Source organism: Ixodes scapularis, unplaced genomic scaffold (genome assembly GCF_016920785.2).
Source record: "Ixodes scapularis isolate PalLabHiFi unplaced genomic scaffold, ASM1692078v2 PGA_scaffold11__112_contigs__length_91849675, whole genome shotgun sequence".
Classification (NCBI taxonomy): domain Eukaryota; kingdom Metazoa; phylum Arthropoda; class Arachnida; order Ixodida; family Ixodidae; genus Ixodes; species Ixodes scapularis.
In genome coordinates this window covers 15,020,826-15,044,292 of record NW_024609837.1, presented here as the reverse complement: position 1 = coordinate 15,044,292, position 23,467 = coordinate 15,020,826, and the positions used below count along the sequence as shown (strand labels likewise).

At 46.3% G+C, this 23,467-nt stretch overlaps 1 protein-coding gene across 2 annotated transcripts in view; it reads left to right on the top strand.

Annotated features, from left to right (window-relative positions):
- Positions 1-23,467, top strand: part of LOC8043297 (hemicentin-2) — a 248,591-nt gene that overhangs the window by 189,946 nt on the left and 35,178 nt on the right. For both annotated transcript variants that reach the window (XM_029972765.4, XM_042288829.1), the window contains exon 7: positions 14,351-14,647. In XM_029972765.4, coding sequence (XP_029828625.3) covers positions 14,351-14,647 — 297 coding nt within the window. The remainder of the gene's footprint in view (positions 1-14,350; positions 14,648-23,467) is intronic.

Genomic DNA, 23,467 nt, shown 5'->3' with positions numbered 1-23,467 from the left:
TGCCAATCATTTGTTCCGTGCTGGAGCGCGGGTACTGCAGCGAGCTTCCCAAGCATTCTTTTGACACCATGAAACTGCTTCGAATCAGTTTAAAACAAAATGTACAGCCCAAAGAGTGAACCCCTGCCTTCCACTGACGCCACTTTTTCATTGTTGCCAGTAGAGACTTCGATCTTGAAAAACACGGTGAGGACCAAAACTGTAAATTCAATAACTTCGCGAAAAAACAATATTTTGACCTAATATTTGGGATACTATTTTCGCGATGTTTGTTGGTTAGTTTAGCAAAATTTCAAGCAAATCGGAGACAATGAAAAAATCGGTGGAGTAGCCCTTTAACACAATAGTAAATCGCCTGACAGAAAAAAAGAAAAAAAGAAACGTCTTGGGAGGTGTTAGTGCTTTTTTAATGGCGCTTCATAAAAAAAAGCACAATCCGTAATAACGCCATTTGGCAAAAGCGAATAGTTTGGGAGTTATGGCATGTTTTCTTTAGTTATTTATTTGAGTTGAAAACAACTAGGAACTGAAGTTTTTTTTTTTTTTTTAGTAGCAAATAAATATATATATTTTTTTAAGGATGAATGAATTACGGCCTCAGGTTTTGTCACACGGTAGTCTCTTTATCAAGGAACATGCAACTCATAGAAGGAGTTTTGATTCGCTTATCGGATGCTTCGGCGATTAATGAGGCGATGTACAAATTAGACAAGACAAGATATAAGACTAACGATAAGAAGACACAGGATGGAAGAGGGAGTCGATGGAAAAATAATTTGTGCAAAAGAATCAACTTTGTAATTAAAAACACATCGGCATTAACATAACTATGAGTGGGAATAAGATACACAGATAAAACGAAAACATTTTGTTTTTACAAACGATTTTGCAAGAAACAATTTAAAAAAAATGCTTTTGCTTCCAATAAGAAAAGCTAAAATTTTCATTTAAAAATTGTAGAAAAAAAAAAAAACACTCAGCAAAAGAGAGAACATTTTACGCGCAAATATCGCAATTTTCGTGCAAACTAAACCACACTCGACGTTTTAATCTTTTATTTCTTTTTCTACGGAGTCTATAAATATAGATATAATAGTAAAACAGGTAAATACGTCTGCCTCACATCTCAAAGCTCGAGCATTCTGGTAAGCAAGCGGATTTGAACACTCGAGACATCTTTGGCCGAGGATGTGCTTTTTCAATACGAAAACCCACGAGCTGTCATACTTCCCGAGGAACGACTGACAAATGAGATATTTTCGTTCGGAACTGCAGACGTGTTGATTCCGTCACAGAAAGCGTGCTCTGATAAAATACGAAACGAGGAGTGAGTGGGAAGAGTCGTTTTGTTCAGTTGTATACACGTCAGTCAATTTCCGCCAAGAAAGAACTTAACCAAAAAAAAAAAAAAAAGAAAGCAATGTTTACGTTGGGCTCATGTCAAACAAAAAAGCATCTTTCAGGACCTGGAGAAAACAACCTTCAGGTTTGACGGCTTCGCTGTTCCCACAGATGGCTTCTTCCAACGCAAATTACCCGCTAAAGTGGAGTTGTCGTTCGCGGGTTTGGGGATGTCTCGGTTGCCGCATTGTAGTTGTGTTGCATTATCGGGCGTGTAAATATGTCTTGACGGCTGCGGCCCCGGTAAAGCCGCGCCACACTTGCAGAAGGCTCCAGCTGTTGAGAGCTAGCATAGCAAAGGCGAACAAGAGAATATGGAAGTCGTGCAGCTGCGCTGTCGCGGGACTTGGAAATGGGCGGTCGCGCAAACAGCCTTTTAAACGGGTAGCATTTATGTGGCTAGCTCTTAAACTGCGATCCCACTGCTCTTGACATCATACGAAAGACAGTCGGCAAACACAAGTCCCCATAATATCTGTGGTTCGAACGCCGTGTGCTAAGTTTTCTTCTCGAACCGGTCGGTCGAGGAGAAAACTTTCAAACCGCCCGGTCGCACATTTGGAGCGCGAGGATCTGGTAGCGCAGAGCATCAAAGAGCCGCCATTTCTGGGGGGCACCTGAACGTCAGCGCACAGCTTTTGTAGCGGCGAGGACCCGAAACACACTTGTTCGTTCGGGAGAAGCGTGTTTCGGCGTCTCGCCGTAACGGGACGCCAGTCACGTGGCTCTCCTGTAGAGATTACCAAGCAAAGATAAAGTGAATGATGGCAGAAAGCGAGAGAAAACTAGGTATTTTCATTAACTGATGGCACGTTTTATAACCTCACTTTTGTTTCGGTGCGGAGTGAATATAGTTTTCACAAGTAAACATTCTAAGCTTAAATGGTAAAACAAAATGGCTAGGTGGCGTAAGCTACCGCCCGATCCAAAGGACTCAGCCGGTTTCATCCATCCATCCTCTCATCCGTTGTCTGCCGCTCCACCTTTTCCATTTCAGCGGTGATTTTCGGTCCCGAATAAAAATTGGTCTCGACTAATTTCAATTTACAAAAAGAAAAAAAAGATATTCGCCCAAAACATTCACGAGACTCCTCAATACTGCAAATCGGAAAAGAAGCACCGTCCGTGTCCCTTTTCTTTTGTATTCGCCGCTAAGAGCACCAAGGAAAAAAACAAAACAATCTTTGATTACACCCGACACCACCGCTATACGTAAATGTGAATGAGTTTGGTAAAGCTCAGTTGAATAATTTATGTTACGAGACTTATCAGGCGACTTCCCACGAGAAGGCCATTGGCTTTCATCGGGCACACGACCGCTTATGCAAGTCAGTGGGAGTGATGCTTGGGCTCCGACGAGAGCAAGTCGTCTGCTTCTTGCACAGAAGTTGCGGTGACGTCAGAACGACGCCGATCTCTGATTGTCTTTTGATGAAGGATAGTGGGTAGACCTCAATGTTAGATGCCTTGAGGTCATCCCACTATTTGTTTTTTTCAATTAGCCAATCAGAGATGGGTGTTGTTCTGACATCATCGCAACCCCTGTGCAAGAAGCAGACGAACTCGCGCTCCGCATTGCAATGGCCACCAGAGTTCAATATTGATGTTAGTCAACGAAATTGACTATTTTTTTTTTTATAAACATGGTCGGCGGTGCTTTCTTCACAGAAACGTAGCGGATTGGGCCGGTCACGTGACCACCAAGCTCAAGTCACGGGTTGAAGTGCGAAACTTTTCTTCCTTCTTTGAACGCGACTCTTAAAGTATTTTTCTTGTAATGTCGTCATGTTAGGGGGAAAAAAAAAGCTTCCAGTTTTCTGTTTTGATTTTTTGTCTCATCGTATACTCGGTGTTATCCTAAATCTAAGCGAGCCAAAAGCTACTTGCGACCCAAATACGGACGCTCAACCTAAAACTCTATGACACCATGCATTTTTCTCGCCGGATTGGATCAGTTGGCAGGAACAGACCCGTAAGAGCGCGAAAAATGCCGTGATCGCGCGCTTATTGAGAAACTCGATTGACCCTATTTGCTCCTAGCGTTAAACTTCATCTTAATTTAATGTAAATCACAGCAAGGACATCAAAAACCCAAACGAGGTAGCTTTGGTATAGGTGCTTTGCAGCCTCCCAACGCCCCATGTAGAGGCTGACGATTTCCCCTCCAGTCCAAGTATACGTCTGAGACTGAACACGGGGCGGGACATAGATTGATGTCCAGCGAATAGCGCCCATTACCCGAACAACAGGGAAAAGGGGGAGGGGGGGAAGTTTCGCTCCAGCAACCTCGGGCATTGATCCACACCACGGGAACGCCTGAGCGCGATCTGCGTTCCGGGATCTTAAAACTTTCAAAAACAAAGAACCCGTGAACCCGTGGGGTTGCCCGGTGGAATACATTAGGCGCGTTTCCCCCACGGAAGCCCAGTTCAGACGAGAAAAAAAGAAGAGAAGGCATGCCATTCCATGCGTTCAGTGACGTCACGCGAACGGAAGCCGCCCATTGGACCACCCGGAAGTGAGCTCGCTGTGGTCAGCGACCGTGACGAATGCAGGAGGGTCCGGGGCCAATGCCACCTGGAAGATAAGGCCCACAGATGACGTCATCGTTGGTGGACCTTCGACCCCCCTAAAGCCGTAAACGCGAACTAGGCGGCACTGAGTGGATCCACCGGTTATGACGTTTGGCAGGGTGGAGGGGGGGGGGGGGGGGGGGAGACTCTGGCCTTGTCTTCTAGGTGATGTTGGCTCTAAGGTCGGTCGGGTTTAGTGAGGGACTATAGCGGTTGGAAACACCCCCGAGGCATCTTTGCAAGAGTAAGCTCCTCGGACCCTTGTGCTCTCGCTTTGTTTTCTCCTTTAAAGGGGGAAAAAAAGGCGGAGCAGAAGCAAATTGGGCGGGAGCCGAAGAGGACAGCGCGGGCGCCGGGCGAGACAAATAAACCCGCTATAAAAGAAAACAAAAGGCACGTCATTAAATGCAGATGCCGCGCTGTTTCTAGCGGCAATTCGATTTCCGGGAAGTCGGTTGGCACCTTCTGTCATTGTTTGTTTTAAAGGGAGAGGGAAGACAGAAGAAGAATGAGGGGAGAGAAAAAAAGTGACCCTTAGGTCACTCTCTTCTTTGTATTCGAATCTTAAAGGAGCTGTGCAACGATTTTAACGTTGAAAGAATTTGCATCTTCTACTTTTTACACTGTTTATCTTGTCACCCAAAACACGTCTCCTTCCTTTGAAATGTTGCGATTCCACCGCGTAAACGCGAGGCAAAAATTAGAATATTTCCCTACCTACAGCCGCGAGCGGCGGCCATGAGAACAACGTGGCGTGACGTCAATGGGGGACTTGTAAAAAGATAGCAAGTTGTGCAAATACCTGCTCGATAAAAGGACATTTGTCTATAAACCTTGCTGTTCCAACGTACATATAAATACGTCAAAAACCTGGTATCACCAACAAAACTTTTATTATTATTATATGGAGTTTTAGTGGCGACATATACTTGAGGTTAACAAAACCGTCGGCTTTATCTGCTACCGCGAACAGCCGCCAGAAGCCGTTGGGGCACGGGGGAAGAGCCGGACGGGGATGGCGGGATCCGAACTTTGGCCCTTTCGTCCTATCGCCATGAGATCAACATGGCGACACGGAACACTCAAGTCCCCCTTTGACGTCACAGCGCACGTGACTCGGAAGATGGTGAAGAGTTGAGAGCTGCAGAAAATCCCAATTTTTCTCCATTTTAAAATAAAAACGAGGACACGCAGCAAACGTAGTGTTTCGTTCTTTATTTCACGAAGGCCGGCACACCAACTCCCAAATTATTTAAGCAAAACAATGAAAATACTAATCGAAATTAGTGGTAGTCAGGTCTCTAGACTGAGCGATCGATTATCGTCGAATGCTACAGTCACTAAAAGGATAAGAAGTGCAATAAGGCGATTTAGTGGTCCTCTATTTAGCGCGAGCTTCCAGCCTTCGATGAGCCTGATGACTTGAGCTTGCTGTCCAAAGTACGGTGGGAAGCACGGAGCACGAGCACGACTACGGACGTTCGAAAGAAATGCCTTTTCCCTCTAGTCGGCGTACAAATACTTTTCTAGGGAAATACAGAACACTCCGTGAAAACACATAAAAAAATACGACAACGAAGATCTGAGGAAACACGCTTGACGGCATCTGCGACCTTGTCAGCCACACCGCATCCCGAAACGTCGCCTGGTCGCGTGCGTTGGTGTCGAGAGGAGAAGGGGTAGGGAAGAGATGCGTCGCCAAATAAACCACTCCACCAGGGGTGATTTATGGCGCGGCTGTCGTCCTGTCTAATGCAAACGAGGAGAGTGCCCTCTATTATCCTCGTATAGTATTTGACTAGATCAGTTACTATGGCAGAAGGTAGAGTGAGGTCTCAGAGAGAAACCATCAGACGGACATCCGATATGTTTCGCTAATGGACTTACCGTATGAATTTTCGATACGAAACCTACACCTGAAGAAGCGAGGCTTAATTTGCGAAACTTCGGCAACCAGCTTGAGGCTTCCGAAATATCACTCTTTGAGCGGTATATCGATTATAGAGTTGCTATACCATGCGCTAGAGGCCCGACTGGAACTAGTGTGCAGTTTCAAATTGAACCAGGCGAAAGTCAATCCACTATTAATTTCCCGCACCGCATTTGTATGGGAAAAGGTGTTTGCATTTTCTTTTTGCGGGATTTTTAAAAACAAACTTTTCGAAGAATTTATGGGAACTAAATAGTTTGGGACATTTCTCGGCCGCGAGGGTAAAATCATCGGTCAGCTCGTTTTTTTTTTTCCCGTCTAAATTTATGCCATTAAAAACCGTGGACAAATAGCTTAATACCACCATTTTTTCATACTCTCCGACACTGTTGGCGCGAGCACAACATCGGCACTTTTCTGCAGTAGAGTTTAGATGGCATACAAACGAAATGCATCTAAAATATCACGAGTGGGGACAAGATTTCTACGCATCAGGGCTGGATCAGCGTACCTGTGCAGTTCGATTCGCCAGAAATGATTTACGCCTTATTCTTTCGTAGTTGTATTCTACTAATTGAAAGCAACGTACTTACATGCTTCAAAAATGGTGGAAAGCCAGAAAACCATTACCGCCCCATAAAGGCGGTACCATAAGAAAAAGGGAAACTCCTTTTATAGGTCGCGTACTTTTACCGTTTTACGTGTTTTTATACCGCCCGTAAATAGGATCCTTTTAGTAGCATAATAAATCTTGCAGACCGCCAATATATTGACAGGCGCAACTTGAACGAGACCTTTACGTTCTTTTCAACTGTTGTTCTGGTTAGACACGCCTGCTGCGGAACATAGGATTGAGCCTGGAACATATAGGAGTCGCGTGCTCGTCAAGCCGTATAGTGCGGCTTTTTTCTTTTTTTTTTCGTCCCCTCGATTTACTTTAAACTGGAATACTCAAAATATTATTCATATCTTTTATTAATACACTGAAGTTAAACATTGCTCACTGAAAAAAAAAAAAAAACTAGCTGAAGGAAATACACTTTTACAATGTTAACAAAGTTACCTACTATTAGCTACGACTCAATTAACAAAGGTAATTCTTGTTATTTACCGGCGAGGAGACAAAATGCACGCGCGTTTTTCCGTAGGAAAGCACAGGAGCGCCGCAAAAATGCACTGATTGCTGTCTGCTTCAATTTAAAACCGGAAGTCCCGTTGACAGTATAGTGCCAGCTAAACCTATAGCATGCAGTATAATAACTTTACGGTTGCGATTACGCAAATTAGCCGCAGTAGAAGGCCCACCCTTAGCGTTTGCGCCGATCCTAAAAAAAAACCATGTCATCGTGGCGGGACACACTCGGAACCGGAGCACATTCAAACCCTATCGCGTTTCCAAGCGAAGCTTCTGCTCCTTTCGATTGGAACAAAAGGTGAACTGGTCTATACACAGCGCCCTCTTCTGGAGTAATTCTCCGAAGCGGTATCAACACCATTCCCGGGGCCGGCGATCTATCGTCTCACCCGTCGCGGATTTCAGCGTGCGTGTGCCGTTGTTTCACGAAAGCCCTCTCCACCTCCGCCATTCGAGTGCGTCCGAATGAAGAGGGGAGCGAAAGGGGTTAGAACGACCGCTTTTGTTCCACTCTACGAAAAAAATAAATATTATATTAGAAAGAAAAAAAAAAGGTTTCGCTTCTCCGGTCGCACTGCCGAGAACGAAGAGACGAGAGAGTGAGCCGGGGTAGGGGAGGGGGGGGGGGGGGGGGGGGGGGCATCGATCAGTGATCGACCGCCTTTTGAGGACAGGCCCGGTCGGGGAACGCTCAAAAGAGCGGAGGCTGTCCCACTGTTCCGCCACGTGCATGCGACCGGTCTTCGCGCCGGCTAATGGGACATCGCGTTTCTTCGTGCACGGTCTTAATGAAAAGAGGCCGGAACCACGCGTTCGCGTCGCTTGTTGGCGCCGCAGCGATAGACCGAGCCTTTTGTCCATCTTAAGCCGCGCTCACGTGGTGGTCGTGTCACCCTTGTCGAAATAGGAACTGTTTGCGGGCATGTTAGAACCGCGCATCTGTGTGAAGCAAACGTAATCATGCCAGCGGCGGCGTGAAGCTTCTATGACGTCATCAGCGGGAAATCGGGAAACGACTTTTTAGGACGCGGTAAAGGCACCAGTTGGAGACGCGCGTTCCGGAAACCGTATACCGCTATACTTCGTTTCAGCTTCGGTCCGAGCGCGGCCGATGTTATCAGCCGAAGGGCCAATCAAGCAGCGAAGGAGGCACAACGTCATGACGTGCTCTCTGCAGTTGCAAGGACCAGCCGGTATTCGCCGTCTCTCTGTACGCGCTCCTCCGCCGGCTAGTCCTATCAAGCGCAGAGAGCACGCCATGACGTTGTGCCTCCCCCGCTGCTTGATTGGCCCTTCGGCTCATAACATCGGCCGCGCTCGGACCGAAGCTGAAACGAAGTATAGGGCGCCCAGATTTGAGTGTTCCCAACTGCTCTATTTGGGGTCACGCAGTTCGTGGGACCGCGTTTTCGACATAAGCTGCGATGGGGAGGCTAAAAGGTCAATCGTCTACGAACGTTTTTTTTTTTAAAGATTTGCTCAACCTTTTCGCCCGACCTCTTTCTCGCCGCTCGACGAGGTATACGCATCCGCACAGGCACCCAATCTACGCGGAGGACATCCGCACATTCCATTGCAAACGCTCTAGAATCCCGGACGGGTTAAAGTGCCTCATCTTGTTTAAAAGTGGGCTCTCTGCGTGCAACGTCAGTACATTGGGCTACAGGTCGGATACACGCTTACTTTGGACTAGTATACTTGGTGACGATACTTGGGCGATTCGGATAGAGGGTGCCGTGCCTGCCTCGACATCACTAGACCCTGCCGATCCCGGGACGAAACGGAAGCTGTGATCTCGACCTCCTTCTTCATCGTCGGTTTCTGCCACCGTGTCTTTGGCCGTCCCCGGCTGTGGCTCTCATCCATCGCCGCGAAGTCGACAGTGGCGAAGCAGTTCCCCTCTTCGTTTCACCGATTCCGCTTTCATCTCCTGTTCTCCGCTCCATTCCTACCCCCCTCCCCAAACTCTCCTCTTCTACTAATGATTACCTTCTTAAAGTAAAACGCCTAAAGACAGGGACAGGTGAAAGCAGACGCTAACAGGACACGCCGTGTTCTGTTAGTATCTGTTTTCTTCTGTCCCTGTTTTTAGCCGTTTTGCTTTAAGAATACACACAACCAACTAGCCCGGCTTGTCGTCTTAATGATGACCTGCTGGCCGCTGGCTGCGACTCCCATATTGGTATTTCCTCTTTTGCGAGCCTCCTTTTTCTTTCTCTCCCTCTCTACAGCCCCCAGGTTGAACGAACCTGGGCAACGAAGCGGGGTCCTGTGTTTCGATTTGCTCTGCCCACGAGAAGAACTTTTCTCATATCAGCTCACTGCTCCGAAACGAGAATTGATCAGGGATTAATCTTCCTGTAACCTGGTATAGCGTAAAAACAACGGGGAAGGCTCTGCCGTGGACTTGCGGAGATACATTCCGTCGCTAGGGCACTCAACGTAAACGCTATTTTTTGTCTTGTTCTAACGTTTTTTGAATGATAGACGTGTTTGACAGGTCTCTTTTTTGTGGGACCGGACATTTCATCGAACGCCGTTTCGTCGAACGCCGTTTCATCGAAGCCGTTTCATCGAATGCCGTTTCATCGAACGCCGTTTCATCGAACACCGTTTCATCGAAGCCGTTTCATCGAATGCCGTTTTATCGAACGCTGTCTTATCTAACGCCAGAATGGCATTCCCGCTTCCTGAAGCAGGTCGGAGGTGCCCATCCGGGGTTCTGGAAGTTTTTGGCTTGCATCGCCGCAGAACATCAACTGACGGAAGACAAGCTGGACGCGATGCTGAGTTCCCAAGAGCCTCGTCGCCAGAAGAAGGCCATAGCGGCAAGAAATGAGAAGGTCCGCCTTTTTTATGAGAACCGACGGAGCATGGCTGTGGGGGACTTTTTGAGAGCAATTGCTCATCATTTGAAACGGTAAATGGCTGTCACACGAACACATGACCCCCTTAAAGTTTTAAAATAAAATTTGAAGTGACGTACTTATTTTTGACTTCACTGAATCTTAAAACTAACAAAAAAAAAATGTTCCGTTGTAGTTTCATAAATAGCACTTCAGCTTTAGCTACTGCAAGCTTCGGGCAGTAAAAAAGTATCAATAGCAAGACATGAGAGGCTAGGAGGCTCACATGGCTTAAGTTGTTGCGCCTGCACAAAACCTAAGTCGCCTTCTGGCCTCCATGAGTTGGAGTGCGCTCTTACCGGGACTGCGACTTTTTACCCTTTGTTACAACACCCTCAAGGCTCATCGAGTAATACAGAAGGGGTGAACAGATAAGCATAATATGCGAAACAAACATAAAAATCGGTACAAATATCCTCATGGGTTATTTGCATCAAAATAAATTGCAACAGCTACACGCTTAGACATCAAAAAACCTGAAGATGAAATGGGAGAATGACACGAAAATGCACTCGATCCATGCATAAAAGAGCATCTTTCACATTTTTTATATAAAAGACATTCGATGAAACGGCCGTCAGCGAATCGATGAAACGGCTTTCGATGAAACGGCGTTCGATGAAACGTCCATTTTTTCGATGAAACGGTGTTCGACGAAACGGCGTTCGATGAAATGTCCGGGAACCTCTTTTTTGATGATTGGCGACCACAGCAGCGTAGCTCCTTTTAGGGGCATTAGACATTGAGTGCAGCGTTGGTTTTGTGCGAGAATCACGTTTTGCAGTTCTCATCTTGAACGAATCTTAAACAAAATATATTTCCTGCTAAGAGCTCTTTAGAGGATCAGGTAACTCTACTTCGTTTCGTATTTACTATACAACACTGTCAAAACTACTGGCGCAAGCGCGTGGCTTCATCTATGGTTTCGTGTGCTCGAGAACGAGTTCAATGATCCGCGAGATCAAGCCCCATGCCTCGTGCAGGCAGCTCTGACAGCGTTGTACGCTAAGTATGAAACAGGGTATAAGTGCTCATCTATAGACGCTTTCAGGCAACTGTGCATGGGCGCCGCCATTACCGACCTTCAGTCTTTGTTCCCTCTTATTCCGTTCGCTTCACTTCATCATTGCCGCAGCAGGACAGGTTATTGCCACATCAGGCGCTACTTCGTTTTTCTCCCCAGCATAGGCCTTTGTGGAGACTCGTCAACGCCCGCTTCAGTGGCTCGGCATCTCGGTAAGACAAGAGAAGGTCGGCTGCTGAATTTGACGCGTGTTTAAAGCGTCTATAGACCAACTCAACTCTCCGACGTCACGCCGATGCGGTGGTGCTGCTGTCGGCATTGCGCATGCGCAGATGCTTCGCCTCGGGCGAATCTGGTTTCTGCGCGTGCGCAGTGCCCTCACCCGGTGGGCAAACACGGGTTTGTTTGTAAACAGTGTGTTGGTCGATAAGGCAATCGGCTCAGTTGAAATATTATTCTATCGTGAAGAAAGATGAGTACGCGAAACCTGAGACAAAAATAAATTCCGACAATCTACGTTGCAGCGTTGCTAGGGCTGCAGACAACGGAAGGCCTTCAAAGTGCTCCATTTTATACTCACTCCTCCGATGTACAGTGCTTCGGTACTTTAGTGTACACTCTAAATAAACAAAAAGTTTAAAAACAGGCTAAACGTTTTCAAAGCCTAAGTTCATATAGATGATGTAGATAAAAATTATAAGTATCATTGAAAAAAAAAAGAAAAAAACCCGAAGAACTACTTTTAATTTTCGCTCTGCAGAATAAATTAAATTGACCAACCCAGATGTGATGGACGCCAGGCTATTTTTCTTTTCTTGGTCAGGTCACTTGGAAATCATGGTAAAATGTTGGTAACGTTTTCTTTTCTAGCAATTTAGCTTACCTTACAATTAAAACTCTTTTTTTTTTGTTGGTGATGAAAATTTTTCGTTTTGGATTCGTCATTTATACTTGTATTGGTATCATTCAATTGTTCGATGTTTCCTTCCTTTTATACTGATATTAATTGTTCGATTCTATATATCAGGGGTGGCCAGGCTGACCCGGCCTGAGAGCCGCAATCAAAACCACAAAACTTCTAAGAGCTGCGGGGCGGGGGGGGGGGGGGGGGGGGGGGTCAAACTTTTGTTTAGAGCAATAAACGAAACTAACTACTTTCAATCTGTCCGAGTCAAAAGCAGTCCAAATGTACGTAAGGTAGCAAGCCGTAGCTCAAAACTGCCAAACCGCTACCTATCTTTCAATTTCAGACGAGTTCCATTTCTCTTTTTGGGGAAGTGCTCGTGGTGACCGGGAGGGTGGCGGGGGGAGGGGGGAGGGGGGGGGGGGGGTGAAGGGGAGGGAGCCGCGAGCCGCACATTAACACGCGAAGAGCCGCATGCGGCTCGCGAGCCGCAGCTTGGCCACCCCTGCTATATATGTTTTATATGATAGTTCCCTCTATGTGATGTTCCATGGGCCCTTTAAAGGTAAATAAATAAATAAATAGTAAAGCCAAATGCACTGTGACCTTTCTTAGCACTCTAAAAAGAGGTGATTTTAATAAAGGACGTGAGCGTAAAATAAGAAATAACTTCTCCCCTTTTCTATTGCATCCTGAGTATACTCCATTATCAAATTGAATCTTTCAGATCACTGGAAACCACTGCACGTCAAAAAGTAATTTAAGATTTCACTATTGCGACAAACCAATTGCGGATGAACCTGTTAAACTAGTAAATTTGCTGAGGTCGACTAACACCCAATTTTGCATCGGAAGCCTGTGAGAACCATGGGGTTCTTTATATCCCTATCCAGGCCTAGCTTCGAGCAGGCCGTGGGAGTCGTTGTCACCAATGGCGTCGGCCTCCCGGATACAAAGAACCGAGACCGAATTCCCCGAGGGGGCCGGCGCTCCCTTGCCCACTTTGGGTGAATGTGCCACCGGCGCACCCTTGAGAGTTATAACGGACGCGACTGCTAGCGGCCCCTCCGGGCGCGTCCATTCTCTGAGGCTACATAAGCTGGCCCCGAAGGAGGGCCAGGGGCTCTCGTCGGCGGAGGCCCTGGCTCTACGGAGCTCGGTTTTTCCATGTGGGCCTCCAACTTCCCGTGAATCTGTTTAATGCGGCAGCGCGGGAAACCGACCGGGTGATACTGGCAATTAAGCGAGAGCTCAGACTTTTCTTTTCTAAGAGCGAAGCGTGTTGGCATATCAGTCAATAAACACGTCGAAGACGGACTCACTGTGTTGGTGTTCCTTTGATCTACCACCCAATGGTCCCGTATGGAAAATGCATTCAAGATATACATACATATGCAAGTTTGGCCTCGGCGCAGACGACTACACGTGCACTATTTTGCTTAATTTTTATCTATTTACGAGTATAGTTTCCGATAGCGAAGAACCGCGTCATTGTAACTGCCGGCGCAAGTGACGTAAGGTCACGTGATGTCAAAGTATCAAGTTGTGGCGTCGCGTAAAGGCCAGATCACGTGACACCCTTGTGTCCCGTGACCTGGCGTCACGCGACGTGGTCAGGCGAGGTGCGGAGACGCTACACCAGGGCTCGACAGTCAACGTTACAAGATCCGATAACGTTGCCGACTCCTTGACGTCACGTGACACGTCGACTTCGCACCGTGAGTCACGCGACATCATGACATCATGTGACTTCACACTGCGAGTCGCGAAACACTCTGACGTCACGTTATTTGGTGCACGTCATGAGGTCACGTGATCACTTGACCCGTAGTGGCATCAGTCACGCGACCCACACTCTAAGAAATGCCTGCGCGTCTACTTACCCGCAAAACACTCGAAGAGTCAATCTCTGCGATCTACGAAATCAGCTGAGCGAATTATGAGGCGGAACATCTCTTTAGACCTAAAATTGAAGTCTGTCCTGTGGCATTACGCAATGCAAATCATCATGAATGCGTTGCGTCATGCCACATCCCTTAATTTCGAGGTCTAAACAGTTCTTCCGCATTTATCTATGGATGAGCTGATCTCGTAGATCGCAGAGATAGGCTCTTCGAGTGCTTTGCGGGTAAGTAGACGCGCAGGCATTTCTTAGAGTGCAGCGGCACCAAACATGCGTCCAGCTGAACCAAGTGGCGTCCCGCTTACTTTGGCAACAGGTAATTATGCTAAATTCTATCGGATGACATCCTTTCTGTGTCTCTTCCGTCGGCGTAGTACGGCTACGGCAACACACATGCCAACATCACTTCCGTTAAAGTGTAGTCTGCCTGAACAACTGCGTAAGTGAATAAATAAATATTAACATTATTAAATAAGTACGTAAATAAGTAAATAAATAACAAACAGTATATATATACACACCAATGCAGAAATATGACACATGAATGAATGAATCCTTTGTCCCCTGCCTGCAGACGCTCCTCGTGCCACACTCCGGCTGGGGCAGGGCCTGCGGCAGGAGCGCATCCACGAGGGCCAGGACGTGTACCTGGAGTGCGGGGTGCGAGCCAACCCCTGGGTCAACGACGTCTCCTGGACTCTGGACGGGGAGCCCCTGGAGGGCAACGGCACCACCCACCAGGGCCTCCTCGTGCACGAGCAGTACCTCGTGCTCCGCAACGTGACGGCCAAGTTCAGCGGCACCTACTGCTGCCACGTGCGGAACACCAGGGGCGCCGCGCTCAGCAACCTCCTGCAGCTCAGGGTGCAGTGTGAGTGCGCTTCGTCATGATATCAAATCCATTGTAGATTAATACTGGAAACTCCCGCGACGCACGGGCAAAAACTGATCGCAGCGCCCCTGGTGGGCCTGGAGTCTCCGCTTGCAGACGAACTCCTCGGAATTATTGACCTTGTCTATCTCCGCACGAAGTAGCCAACGATAAAGCATCGCGACTTTTGTTTGTTTGTTTATTTTTCAATTTGATTGTTAAAAACATTTTACCATTTCATAAGTGAAGGATGTGTTTTTTTTTGTTTTTTTTTGTGAAAAATATTTTTATTGATTTTTAAGACTCAGTTTTGTCTTTTTAGCCAAGAAGACATTTTCATGTCGCAGTTTATGTAAGGCGTTCGAAACACGAATCTATATTCTCGCTGTCTTTATTTTTTTTTCTTTTCTTAAAGGCTAAACCTGCCGACAGCATTGCCAACTATAAAAATAAAATGCAGCAGAAAACCGATCACAATATATTCCCCTCCATAATGTCAATTTGCAGCGTGGAAAAGGTTGTGCATATACGATCTGAGGTCATTACCCAAAGGAATATAAACGTACACTTAATTGACAAAAACTGAGTTTAAAACAAAACCTGCCACTTCTTACTAATGCGAAAAATAAAAATAGTGTTCTAGCGCAAATAAAAATTAAACTCGTTTGCAATAATACAATCACACATTCAGTCGATGGCTAACTTCCTGTGCTCACGATAAATGACAGCACTCCAGCATTCGGAGGACGGTTTCGCTGCTAAAGTTGCCTTTCTAATTCTCCATTGCTTCTTTTTTTTTTTTTTTTTTTTTTTTGTTCAGACGTCGCTGCGCCGGTGCGTATTTTCTGTTTGTTTTTTTTCATATTTTCTTTCTTCTGTCTTTTTCTGTGGGGAATTTGGGTTAAAGCCATCGGGTTATTCATTTTTTTATTATTGCTTTGTTATGTGTGTTTTTGACTCTGTCTCAGCCGTTTCGTTGCTTGAAACCATAAGTCGTCTGCTATGTTACGCCCGTACTCTTCATTTCGATTCTTTGAACGCCAAGGCATTTGTGACGTCTGCAAATTTGTTTTTAATGCGTTAGCATTAGAACGCTCGTTTTAACAAAGACCCGGCGGTGTCTTTCCTTTTTCTTTTGGGGAGAGAGGGAAAAGGAAAGGACACATTGGACGCTCCCATTGGTCCGAAGCGCTGACGTCAGCACGCGTCAACTCCCACTCTCTCGTCGGCGCTAACAAAGCTGACAAACATGACAGACACCACCAGGTTTTTGTCAAAGCGAGCCGTTTCGTTTTCGTCAAAGTCACGCGCACTGCTGGCGCGGAGCCAGAGAGGAGGATGTGCCGAGGCGCGGTAGATTGCGGGCGTGCTCAGTTGCCGCTCTGTCGTCGCCGGTTGTTCTTCGCTCTGGGTTTCCGTAGTAGCGGTGCGTTGGCTGTGATGCGTGTGCGTAGTTAAAGCAATGGATGCGGTTCCCTCCACGAGTGATATGAATGCGGGTCCTTCCACGAGTGGTATGGATGTCGCTATTTCTCCGAGTGATATGTATGACCATTTCTAAGGGCGTGGACAGGCACTGAGAAGCAGGGCACAGAAAACGGGTGAAACAATTTACAGGACACGAGTTTTAGTTGTGACAAGTCTAGAGTAAATGTGTTTAACAACAAATAGAGGGAACTCCTGAGGATACAAGGCACTGTAATAGACCATGCAGAAAAATACAAATATCTGGGAGTCTGACAAAAGGACTAATTTGAAAAATCTAGAGGAACACGAGGAGAATATAGTTAGAGAAGAGAAAATAAATTAATCTATTATGAAGGTCAAGACAACATGGAATTATGACAGATATGAAGTGGTCCGAAGAATACGGAGAGGAATGACGGTACAAGGACTGTCTTTTGGCAATGGGGTATTGTGTATGAATTCAAAGGTTAATTCAGAATTATAAATTCGACAAGGAAGCGTAACAAAAATAATCCCTGGAGAAGGGGAACAAGAGGGACAAAGGACAAACATAAATCTCCAAACACAGCTAGGTGACTGGTGAGTGACCGAAAAAATCCGCCTGGTCCGGGTATCGAACCCGGGACTTCTCCATTACAGGTGGAGCGCTCTACCAACTGAGCTTACGAGGGGATAGACGTCAGTAGAGCAAACGGGTTTTATCAGCTGCCACCAGTCTAACACCAACAAGGGTGAAGCTTGCAAATTTAAGGTTATAATTATAATGCAATTAAATGCAAAGGTGCAAGCGAGCTGTACAAGAATGACGAAAATAATCCCTGGAAAAGGGGAACAAGAGGGACAAGGACAAACATAAATCTCCAAACAGTTGGTAGAGCGCTCCACCTGTAATTGAGAGGTCCCGGGTTCGATACCCGGACCAGGCGGATTTTTTCGGTCACTCACCAGTCATCTAACTGTGTTTGGAGATTTATGTCTGTCCATTGTCCCTCTTGTTCCCCTTCTCCAGGGATTATTTTCGTCATTCTTGCCTAGCTCGCTTGCACCTTTGCATTTAATTGCATTATAATTATAAGGAAGCGTAGCTCGATCGGCACTGGGAGCACATGGAAAGACACCAAATGAGGAAGTATAAGGGGACATGGGCTGGTCGTCTTTTGAGAGCAGGGAGACAATTAGAAAGTTGAAATTTGAACAAAGGATAACCGAAATGAATGATACTCGGTGGGCACGGGAGGTATTCAAGTATCCATACATGAAAAGTGTAAACACAAAATGAATGGACAAAGCGAACCCTAAAGCTTACGTTTAAACACATCCACACCAGTAATGGGGCTGAGCAGACTACTTCTGTGGAAACGTGAGTGAAAGAGGCAAAAAGAATAATATGGGAGGTAAGAATGCAGAAAAAATCAACACTAACAATGTACATGACACAAGAACAGGATATAAAAGAAGAAAATGTGCTGGACAATTGACTGGAAAATTTTTTAATGTTTGAGGAGAGAACCGGAGTTTTGAGCACGAGGACGAATAGGACAAAATTCCAGGAAACAGACATGATATCTGCTTCCTGTCATAACCAGAGCGAGACACTAGAGCTCTTGGTTTTCAAGTGCACGGGGCTTCGCCCTGCCCTTCCAGAAGGGGTAACAGATTTGGCTAGAGCCCTGGGTTTAGCTGGCGACGATGGAAGGACGGCAGAGAAAAGGATTACAATCACAAAATGGCGATTAGAAGACTGGGGAAAATTTTCTAGGAGAAATTTTATGATGCACAACTAACAGCACAACTGGAAACAGGCGGGACAGAGGAACATTTGGAGTCCCTCCCGCGTGGCTCTGGCCCAAATTATCAACTCTGCCCCCCAGTGGGTCCGGTTATGGGGTAACGCCGACAAGGTTTGACCAGAGAAAAATTGGAGACTTCCTCACCGATGGGAAGATGCGGGGGCAGTGTTTTTTGGGTTATTTTTGTCCCATCCGCCAAGGTCATCCTGGTGATATCTCATACTGCTTGCAAGCAGTATGAGATATCACCAGGACGGTGATATCCATACTGCCTGCAGGGGGTATTGATATCACCAGGAGGAACTTGATTTTTGGTGGATATCGCCACCAAAATTGGCTTAGGAAAGCAAAAGGTATCATATCTTTTTTTTTTCTTAGACTTAGACTAGATGGCGCAAGCTACCGCCTGTTAAAAAAAGTATAGCCATTAACATACATCTATCCATCCTTTCATCCAGGAAGATCCATTGGTGGATTCTTTGGGAATGTGTTAGCATGACTCTTGAGAAACGCCGCACACGCCCCCCCTTTTAGGAAAAGCTAACATTGACCCCGTAACGAGGCCAAAAAGAGGCAGTACGCAATAGAGGAAGCAAGAGAGAAAGACAAACTAAAAAAGTGAAAGGGTCGGCGTTATCGTTTTCCAAAAGGGGACGTGATTGGCGTTTCTCAAGGGTCATGCTGACGCATTCCCTAAGAATAGACCAATGGATCATTTAATGCGAAAGTATTAACTGTCCCATGGAGCGAAGCCGGCGTTGTCTGTAACCGTCTGTAGCAGCGAAACGGAAGTTGAATTCTCAATGGTCAGCGAAACGGAAGTTAAATTCCCATTGGCCAAAATAACAGCAACGCAGATGCATCGTCACGGAAGACGGCGGAGCCGCTCAAAGTTAAAGCGGACGCTCCTCAGAAATAAAACACAAAGAAAAGCACAGCAACGCAGATGCATCGTCACGGAAGACGGCGGTGCCGCTCAAAGTCAAAGCGGACGCTTCTCAGAAATAAAACACAAAGAAAAGCACAGCAACGCAGATGCATCGTCACGGAAGTCGTGGAGCCCACGGGGTTGGCCGCACCTGCGCAGTGGGGGAGCGTGCTGTCACTACCAGATAGTCGTGTGAAACGCGCTGCTTGTAGGAATGCGCTGCGTTTAGCAATATTCCTACACGTAAGTAGTCTTAAGTGTCTGCTTTACCTTTTTTTTTTGTTTTGGTTTGGCATGGAGCTTCCAAATTATCTGTAATTCTGTTTTTGATTGCGCTTTAGTCATAGTGCTGCAATGTTTGTAAAGTGTTCGTGTGCTCATTATTGATGCGTTAGCATTAGTTGATTTAAAAATAAACATATTGGCAAAATCATCAGTACCCACATGACAAAAAAAGCTGACGGCGTCCGTCTGTGGACAAAACAGTGGAAAGGGAAGCGCGCCGCGTAGAGAGGAGGTGAGTTGTGAAAGACGAAGGCGAGGAGGATGTGACGTCACGGGGCGGAAGCCAATGAGCGCGCGCGGATGCAGAAGACGGCTGCCGAAACCGGGGAAAAGCGAAACAACGTCAGGCAGATGATGCCGCTGCTAAGCGTGCAAGGTGCGCGAACGAGACAAAGGAGCGCAATCAGCGCTCAGGTCGGCTGGCCGAAATGCGGCCATCCGAGCTAGACACCGAGCGAGCTCGGAAGGAAACCGCGATATTCCGCTAGCCCGTAACCGACGTGATCAACTTCAAGGGAGAGCATGTACACCTTTTATACCAGTTCAGGCCCGAGGTAGACATTCTCGGCGGAAACAAAAAAGTAAAGAAAGATCTATTGGTGGATTTGTGAGGAATGCGTTAGCATGACCCTTGGGAGACACCACACACGTCGCCCTTTGGAAAACGCAAGTACTGACCTTGAAACGAGTCCAAAAAAGGCCGCAAAAATAGAGGAAGCAAAAGAGTAATCCAAAAAGGAAAGCTAAATAAGTAGCCTTTCCACTCTGGTGAAGAAGGAAGAGCAGCGGAGCTGTAGCTTTTGTTCTCGGCGGTGGCTTTTCAGGCGAGCGATCTTCTCTTCTTTCGCAATTGAATCTCAAGCGCTCGACGCAGTGGAACTTGAGGCAATAGCGGCTTCGCGGCGGTTGCGGAACTATTCGCACTGCTGCGCACATCGCCGATCGTTCCGCTGCCGCTCTTCTTCCTCCGAAGAGAGGTTGCCGTCGTCTATGAGTGACGGCGGCAACCCGTTGTCTGGTTGCCGCCGTCTCTCATAGATAGCGGTAGCTGTCCATAGTTCGGTGCCATCATTTCTAATGCGGCGGACACGATCCTTGAAAAAACTAACCCTTAACAGCTCCAAAGTGAAGGGGTCGGTGTTCGCTTTTCCCAAATGGTGACGTGTGTAGAATTTCTCAAGGGTCATGCTAAGGCATTCCATAAGGACCCACTAATTATTTTCTTTGGCACTTTTGTTGAGTTGTGGTTATGTGCGTGTGTGTTTGTGGGCACGTCTGCTGGTGGTGGCATCCGCTAGCTACTAAGCTCCCTAGCGATATTCATTGGGCCGACTGGCGCACTGACTTTCAAGTTTGGACATCTTTCTTTCATCGCCTTTTCTGAAAAGGCGACATGACAAGGTTATCACGTTGCATCGTTCACAGCGAAAGTAAATTTTGAGTACCATAGTTCTAATGCATAAAGCCGCCTTCTTCCCGGTTTTTAGACGCGAACCAGTCGCACGTAATACTCTTAACGGCGCTCAGCCTACTTAAGAAAAATGTAAATGTATGTTTCTATGTGCGCTGTAATTTGATTGTCGTTGCGGTTGTGATCCGTGGATATCACTGTGCAAAAGCACTGAACGTAATAGACCCTTTCCAAAATTCAGTCTGGCCATTTCGATAGCTAACATCATCTATGTGTATATCATCTGTATGCTAGCTAACGGCGGCCTCTTAATGGCTGGTGAAGAAATAATTTGAACGCAGGCACCGATACGGAGCCCGAACATTCCTGAAGTTAGTTCACTGTATTTTGTTCAATATTACCATGACGAAACTCATAAGCTTCTTCGCGGTACGCATTTAAGTGTGTCATGGGAATCTCCGAAACGCTTTGTTTCGTCATGCCGCAGACATATAATTAAATAGGCAATTTTATCGAGAATCTTAATCAGCTAAGTACCTCTTACAAAGTGGTCATTCCTTGACACCATCGAAACTGAAACAAATAGAGAAATAACTGTACAGAAAACAAGGCCGTGACTTTCGTGCGACTGCCGTTGACGAATAGACACTAGAGTTTAACCGCCATTAGCATACAAACATTTAGATTGATATCTAGGTCACCAGATGGCACTGAATTTGTAAAAAGCTGTAAAAAGTTCTATTGATGGTTTCTGCCCCCAGGATAGAAAACTGGGGCTTGCAAACGTCTAGAACGTCGCGGAGCCTACACTTTTCCCATTGCGTCGCCAGCTCGCGATGACTCGAGACCCCTTGGGACGCCACTGTCGCCGTTCGCGGCCGCTCCCATAGGCTTTTGCGGGAGTTTCGAGTATTAGCGAGCTATATCGCATTTGATTATATCAACTCGGTTGCGGCACTGCCTATAAACGCAGCACTCTGACCCCCCCCCCCCCCCCCCCCCGTTTCCTCCGCCCTCCAAGGTCCGCCTCTCGTCGTTCGACGCGCCACCGTTTCTTGGGGGACGGCCGCTATGTTAACGACAGTTACAGAGCTTTATTAGCACGACGTCAATTTGGCGCTTCACCATATAGCACGTCCGAAAAATAAGTTTCTGAAATGCAGCCTTCAGATGGCGCTTCAAACGACGCTTCGAACGAAGGAGAGAAAAGGGGGAGGGTATCGCTTTTTGCGGGAGTTCCACAACTGAATTGGGGGTACCCCTTTTCGCGGGAGTTCCACAACTGAATTGGGGGTACCCCTTTTCGTGGGAGTTCCACAACTGAATCGATCTAACGACGTTGCATCCATACTGCCTCGATGACGCCAACGCCGCAGTCACGCCCTACTCATCAGTCATACAAAAGACACGATGACAAAATTGTTCGCGGGTACGCCTAAATAACGTTCGAAGCGTGTGTGCTTTATACATTCGTGTGCCTCTAACAGGTCTGCAGTCAATTTTTGGTATGACCGGTGTAATACAAGGACGAAGCACACCTCAGGCGGTGTCCCATTACTGTCTTTTGCATGATGTATGGGAGGTGCCTCCGCGAAACAAGGGTTGGGTTCCACCACAGCAACGATTTCAATCATCCAATTCACGATTCAATTTGTAGACAGCTGGCAAGCCTTAGCAGGGATGCACGTACATAAAACGTAAAAGGCGAATATGACTAGCGAGGGATTAAGAGTAAGACACTTTTCTTTGAACTTTCCAAAAATTTGTCAAGTCTGTACCAAAGGTGTTGTTTGACCTTCGCCAAATTTTATGTCAAACAGATTAAAAGAGAAATCGTCGAACTATTTCGTTGTTGGAGAACATAGATGTAGATTTTTCTTAGTAGCGAGGAAAAATCAATAACAGCGGTAACCACCCCCAAAGACACCGTATAGCTAACCGGTCGTCTATCCGAGAAAAAAAAAAAAGAAAAAGAAAAAAATGTGAAGGACCAAGAGTGTCCCGAAGACGCGTGTATTCATAAATAAAAACTTTCCGTCGACGAGATGCTTCGGTAGTGTCCTCTTATGGTTCCTAGCAGTGACGTCGCGACCACGATTATCAGTTACGAACATTCGACAAGTTTGATAGCCTGTGTAAACGGCACGGTGGAAGCTTGGAGTCATCGCGTTTGTCAATCAACACCGTAAATGTTAATAGTCTGACATTGTCCTTATTTCCATCGATTAAAGTTTAATTATTCCTACTTAAGATGTAACTAGTGTTTTACCAATTAGAAAGCCCAACCAATTAGGACCGGCACTTTTCATATCAAGATATGGTTTGGATGTATGGTGTCTGCTTTGCGATCGTATTCAATAATTCATGCTTTCAGGTTAAACGAGCATTTCGGTATTATTAAAATCTACACAATAAGTCGAGAAAAGCGATAAAGGCAGATGTGCAATCAACCGCGACGTAGTATAAGTAGAATATAAAATAAAGAAGGCCAAGCTTTTAAGCATGTACTATAACGCTTATTGTTGACTCTGATTATGGCACAAATAGGCTCTACCATTTGTGTATTTCACAAAAATCACTTAGAAAAGTTGATGCACGTTTTTCGCTGTTTTGTTTAGGTCGGGTCAAGGATTTTTAGTTTTGGCTAAGTTTAGGTCGGTCAAGGATTTTTAGTTTTGGCTAAGTTTAGGTCGGGTCAAGGATTTTTAGTTTTGGCTAAAGCATCAGCTATTATCGAGTGCTTAGGCCAAACGTTAAGCGACTTTGTCATCGATCGGCACTCTGTTATCCTCTGTCTGCTTGACGTGGGTATACGTGGCTTTCTGAAAGACAAAGATCAAACGTCTACGAGAAAGAAAAAGAACATACAGCAAGAAGATATATCTATTGGAAAATGATGATGCACCGGTTTATGCATGGGCTCGTGATTTTGATGTCAC